The sequence below is a fragment of the Ammospiza nelsoni genome, chromosome 12 (assembly GCF_027579445.1).
Source record: "Ammospiza nelsoni isolate bAmmNel1 chromosome 12, bAmmNel1.pri, whole genome shotgun sequence".
NCBI classification, from domain to species: Eukaryota; Metazoa; Chordata; class Aves; order Passeriformes; family Passerellidae; genus Ammospiza; species Ammospiza nelsoni.
Genome location: NC_080644.1, coordinates 5,570,589 through 5,576,696, shown reverse-complemented (window position 1 = coordinate 5,576,696; position 6,108 = coordinate 5,570,589). Strand labels below are relative to the sequence as shown.

The following is a 6,108-nucleotide window of genomic DNA, read 5'->3' as shown; positions in this document are numbered from 1 at the left end:
TGTATTTCCCGGTACCCACAGCACAGGTTTGGGATCGCACCGACACCCGGCTCTCACTGTGCCCCTCAGCCTTGGGGGTCACTGCGGAATTTGCAGCTTTGCCCACGTCCGGCTCCGTGCCGAGCAGCCGGGGGATGCCGGGGGGCCGTGGGTGCCCGCTCCCCTCCGGTGGTCGCTAGATGTCAGCACGGGACCGCCAGCCCGGCCCCGGGGACAGACGGACCCCGGCCCGACAGACGCGCACCGCTCCCAGGAGGGACAGACAGACAGACACATCCCGACAGACCCGCACCGCTCCCAGGAGGGACAGACAGACAGACACGGCCCGACAGACCCGCACCGTTCCCAGGAGGGACAGACAGACACGGCCCGACAGACCCGCACCGCTCCCAGGAGGGACAGACAGACAGACACATCCCGACAGACCGCACCGCTCCCAGGAGGGACAGACAGACAGACACAGCCCGACAGACCCGCACCGCTCCCGGCAGGGACAGACAGACAGACACATCCCGACAGACCCGCACCGCTCCCAGGAGGGACAGACAGGCAGACACGGCCCGACAGACCCGCACCGTTCCCAGGAGGGACAGACAGACACAGCCCGACAGACCCGCACCGCTCCCGGCAGGGACAGACAGCCAGATACAGCCCGACAGACCTGCACTGCTCCCAGGAGGGACAGACAGACAGACACATCCCGACAGACCGCACCGCTCCCAGGAGGGACAGACAGACAGACACATCCCGACAGACCCGCACCGCTCCCAGGAGGGACAGACAGACAGACACGGCCCGACAGACCCGCACCGCTCCCGGGAAGGACATGTAGGGTCAGTAGTAACCAAATCATTGATGCTGCCTTTTATTTTTAAAATGTTTGTGACTTGAAAGAGTCTTAGTGAAGGTATGGGTCCTGTCCTGAGAACTTACAATACCTGTTACAATCACCTGTTATAATCAGTAATTATAATCTGCTATTAATTATTAAATATTTACAGCAAATTTTGAATATGTAAAACGCTGGAAGAAATAAATCCCACTTTAAAGCTGGTAAATACTCAACAATCTGTGATAGATTTATTTCCTGCTGCATATGTCCATTTTTCCCCAAAGCACTTGGAAAAGATTTTATTTTCTGCCATGGTCTTCCACACGAGTCACTCCTTTCTGATATTTTTTTGTCTTCCTTTTTTTTCCCCCTTTTTTTTATTCTAGCCCAACATGTCAAAATGTAAATTCCCATTTCTCAGTTTTCAGTGAGAAACCAGGTTGAGTATTTTCAAAGATGCCTATTAACAGCTGCAGTTTGAGGGAGAAATCCAAAGCAAATTTTTCCATGTGCACTTTTTTTGGTAGCACATTAAACCTGAGTGAATTTCAGATTCATACAGACTCCAAATGATTTCTCTCTGCTGTGTGTTCTGGAATTACATACAAAGCATCAAATCCTCCTGCTCTGTTCTGCTGTAGCTGATGCACCTTCCAAGCTACCCTCAGCATTGAAATAACCCTTGAAGAACTAATCTGTTTAATAAACCATGGGAGAGCCTGTGTGAGAAGTGTTTGCTTCTAATTTTTAGCCCACTTAGATACACATGGCATTCTTAGAAAGCTGGCAGTATTTGCAGAATGTCTTTACAACCAGAATTCCTGAAAGTTTATAACAGTACTGGTGCTTCTCATTGCAAGATCTTAACATGTTACCAAAAATGTAAATAATTCCTAGCAGGGGACACTCCTGCTTTTAACATTTCCTCTACATCTTTTAATGGGAATTACTTATGCCAGTGATGATATTCTGGTACTTCCTTCCATTGGTCTGTTATGATTTGGAGTATGGGACTGGCTCCAGAGATGAAAAGAAGTTAAGCTGTGCTCACTTGCACTTGAAAGTCACAGTGGATATATAGAGTGTCACCATGAATATATGGAGTGATCTGTCCCAGGAGTAGCTAAGTGGTTCAATTCTCATAAAACAATTAAGTTACTAAAATCAGTAATTGGTCTTCATGGTTGGATAAGCCTGAAAAGGGGAGCAAAAGGGAGATGTGACCATATTGTAACATTCAAACACTGGAGGTGAGGTAAGAGAACTCCAGTGAAAAGTATGATGGACAAACCTGCTGCACACTGTGATGCCAGGCTTGGACAGAGCCAGCTTTGTGTGCTCCACTCCTCCAAATAGCAGAAACACAACCTCCCAGATTGCAGGGGAACAGCCTTGTTCAGGCAGCAGCTCTGCAAGCACAGCTGGGGCTGGATGTGTCACTGCTCATCTCAGCTCTCCTGGCTCTGATGTGGACAAGGGAGGGAGACAAGCTCGTCATTTCACGTTAGCACACAGCACACGGGGAGCTGATGGGAAGGGGATAAGCCAACTTCAGAGAGGGCCTGAGAAAAACAAACCACATTCTGGAAAGAGCCTCCTGTCACTGTAACACCCAGCCTATTTACTACAGCAGATAAACTGCCAGGTGCATCTGCAGCAACTGGTTGCATCTGCCTGCAGGCAATATCCACCTGCTCACAGCTATGTGTCACTGCACAGGATCCAGGATTCATCCCATCCTTTCCAGGCAGACCAGGCACATGAGGGGCCTGGACCAGGCACATGGAGAAAGCCTGGAATGCCCTTATGCTATCTGTAAAGCAAACCTCAGTAACACGAACCAGTCTCCAAACTCTAGAAAAGAAAGAAATGGGGATCTCTTTCTCTTGCAATTAAAGTTTAGGCCATTGTTGTCACCTTGATGCAGGAATATGGGACTAAACATCCTGATTGTCCTTCTCCATGCAGCTCCACCTTTGCCAGTGGTTGCCTCAAATTCTCCTCCATGGATCAGACAGCACCAGTCCCAGTAATGATTCCTCCCATCCTGCAGACCATTTGTTTGTCTCCTGTCCCAGCGTCACACTCTGTTGCTGGTACCCACAGCTGGGGACAATGCAGGGTCTCTTCAGAGAAGGGCAGGGTCATCACAGATCTAAACATTTCCTGGAAGGGAGGAACACTGTGAGCTCCTGAAGAAAATGGGAATAGGCAGGGCCTTGCCTTGGAAATGTCCCTGAACAACAGGTGCCCACCTAAACCACCATGACTGCATCTCAAGCACCAGGAGTGCCCTGGTGCTTCCCTGAGCTTCCAGCATCCAGGGAAGGGAAGGGAAGGGAAGGGAAGGGAAGGGAAGGGAAGGGAAGGGAAGGGAAGGGAAGGGAAGGGAAGGGAAGGGAAGGGAAGGGAAGGGAAGGGAAGGGAAGGGAAGGGAAGGGAAGGGAAGGGAAGGGAAGGGAAGGGAAGGGAAGGGAAGGGAAGGGAAGGGAAGGGAAGGGAAGGGAAGGGAAGGGAAGGGAAGGGAAGGGAAGGGAAGGGAAGGGAGCGCGCTGCCCTGCGATTGGCGGCGGCTGTCCCCGCGGCCCCTGTCGCCGATATAAGCGCGGCGGGGCCGTTGTGCGCTCACTGCCCGCCCCCAGCCCGGGCGCAGCGCCGAGCGGAGCGGAGCGGCGGGGCCGCCTCCTCCTCCTCCTCAGCGCCCAGGCAGCGGCGGCGGAGCGGGGCTCCCGGCGATGGCTGAGCTCAAGTCGCTGGGCAGCGAGGCGTACCTGGCGCTGGCCCCGGGCTACGGGCCCTCGCCTTTCGCCTACGGGGCGGTGCGCGGGGGCGCCGAGGGCCCGAGGGGCGCCTACCCCGGCGGCGGCGGGGCGGACTTCCACGGCGGGGCGATGGGCAAGTCCGCGGAGAGCAGCGGCGAGCAGAGCGGCGACGAGGAGGACGGCTTCGAGGCGGGCGTGAAGGGCGGCGCGGGCTTCGAGCGAGAGGGGAAGCTGAAGGGGGGAGCCCTGGGCAAGAAGCCCAAGGAGCAGCGCTCGCTGCGCCTCAGCATCAACGCGCGGGAGCGGCGGCGGATGCACGACCTGAACGACGCGCTGGACGGGCTGCGCTCCGTCATCCCCTACGCGCACAGCCCCTCGGTGCGGAAACTCTCCAAAATCGCCACGCTGCTCCTGGCCAAGAACTACATCCTCATGCAGGCGCAGGCCCTGGAGGAGATGCGGCGGCTGGTGGCCTACCTGAACCAGGGCCAGGCGCTGAGCGCCCCGCTGCCCGCCACCCTCAACCCCTTCGGACAGTCGCCCGTGTACCCCTTCGGTGGCGCGGCCGTGCCCGGCTGCCCCGAGAAATGCACTGCCTTCACAGGAGCCGCCTCCGCCCTCTGCAAACACTGTAACGACAAGCCTTGACTTCTGCCTTCTTCGGGCTTTTCTTTTTTTTTTTCTTTTTTTTTTCTTTTTTTTTTTTTTTTTTTTTTTTTTTTTTTTTGTTTGGTTTGGTTTTTTTTTTTTCTTTTTGGTTGGTTGGTTGGTTTTCTTTCTCTGCACTTTTCTTCCCACTGCCATCAGCCCTGGCTTCCTTCCATCAGTTAAGTCTGGGTTTTCTCTTTTGTTCTTTTCTTAAATACCCCCCTCCTCCCCATTTGGAAATATTTGGAAGTTCACGTGGAACCCCCCCAAACCACCCACTTTCTACTTTATTTAGTTCCCACCCCTCACATGCAACTTCATCTGTAGACTTATTTCCTTCCCAGCCTGTCAGTGGATTGTGAGCGTAATGTTGCTTTTCGCTTGCTCTGAGCTACAAAGTTTTTGAGCGGTTTTGAAACAGAACTGTAGAAAAACAGAGAGGGAGAGAGATCTGGAAATGGAAACCTCAGTGAATGTGCTTTGGCATGATCGACCTGTGTTAAAAATAGATTAAAAGGAGGAAGGGGAAGCAAAATCCAGCTGCAAACTATGCAATGTTTCAGAATCGTGGGCGGAGGGGGTTCTGTGTAGCCAGCTGGGGTTGGACTGCACCCTAAAATCCAAATGGAAATCCTTTGGTCGGAGCTCACGGGAGGGGGGAAGTCCAGTACTCTTGCTAAAACAATTGATGCTTCAAAGTAAGATGCTTTTTTTTCTTTTCTCTCTTAAAAAAATTAACCCGTTCTTGGACTGAGAGGAACCTGTGATTGTATGCTAATGCTTGCTGTTTGCCTGTTTCTCAGCTTGGTTAAGTTTTCCGGATGATTTTCCAAAGTCGTTGCTCATCATGATAAACAAAGCAAAAGGTGACTTAACATATTTATATGTATTTATAATAAATAAAAGACATGAATAACCACTTTCTCTGTCCTACATGTCTCTAAAACCACCTGGCAGTCCCTGCAAAACCCCTGCTGGAGTCAGGTAAAGCAGAGATGGATGTGGCAGGAGCAGCTGTGTGAACTTAGGGGAATGATCAGAATACTTGGGAAAAGCTTGTGGATATTCAGCTCCTTATCAGCAGGGATTTGCATTTTTTCTCCACTTTCTCCTGAATCATGAGCACACAAAAAAATGTTGTTTATGTCTGACTCTGAGTTAAGCGAGCAGGGGTTTAGGCTGTGTATTCTGACACTTGCTGGGGAATGCTGTGCCCTGAAAGTGGTGTTTGACTGGGGTTATTGTAGCAGCGAGCTTAGCCCTGAGCACCCCTATGAAAAACATGGCAGGGAAGGAAATCTCTTTAAAAACTCTGCTTATCCCTTTGTTTGGTTTTCAGTTCTCTCTACAGCTTAACCCTAGATCTGCACCTGGGGTCTGGGCCACTTAATATCGTGGCTGAGCTAATGATCTCTTGCCAATACTGACTGTGTTCGTACAAGTTACAAAGTGCATCTCGCGCTGGCCGAGCTCTCCGTGTCACTTGTGTTGGGTTACTTTGGTTTTCTGGTTTCTGTTGTTCAATGCTTTGGTGCCTTGTATGCTTCACTAGTAATTTAATAATAATAATAATAATAATAATAATAATAATAATAATAATAATAATAGAGGTGCATTCAGTGCTTTCTGTTGGGGTTGGAAATACCCACCCAATGTCAGAGCAACCACGCAAACTGGTACAGTCGCAGCCTCAGGGGCTCGAGCTGTCCGTGGCCATTTGTGTTAGGGGTGGGGTGTAACTATTTAGGGTTATTAAACCAATTTCCATGCCTGTCGCTAGTGTTATGCTAATTTGAAAAGGACTGCCATCCCTCCGAAGCGCTTGCTTGTCCATGGCACTTAATTTTAATTAATACATTTCCAAAA

At 51.0% G+C, this 6,108-nt stretch overlaps 1 protein-coding gene across 1 annotated transcript; it reads left to right on the top strand.

Annotated features, from left to right (window-relative positions):
* Positions 1 to 3,567: 3,567 nt before the first annotated feature.
* Positions 3,568 to 4,242, top strand: BHLHE23 (basic helix-loop-helix family member e23). Its single transcript, XM_059481079.1, has one exon. It carries the CDS (start codon positions 3,568 to 3,570, stop codon positions 4,240 to 4,242), a length of 675 nt encoding a protein of 224 aa, XP_059337062.1.
* Positions 4,243 to 6,108: the final 1,866 nt, after the last annotated feature.

Coding starts and splice junctions, on each gene's coding strand:
- BHLHE23 (XM_059481079.1), top strand. CDS start 3,568: ATGGCTGAGCTCAAGTCGCTGGGCAGCGAGGCGTACCTGGCGCTGGCC.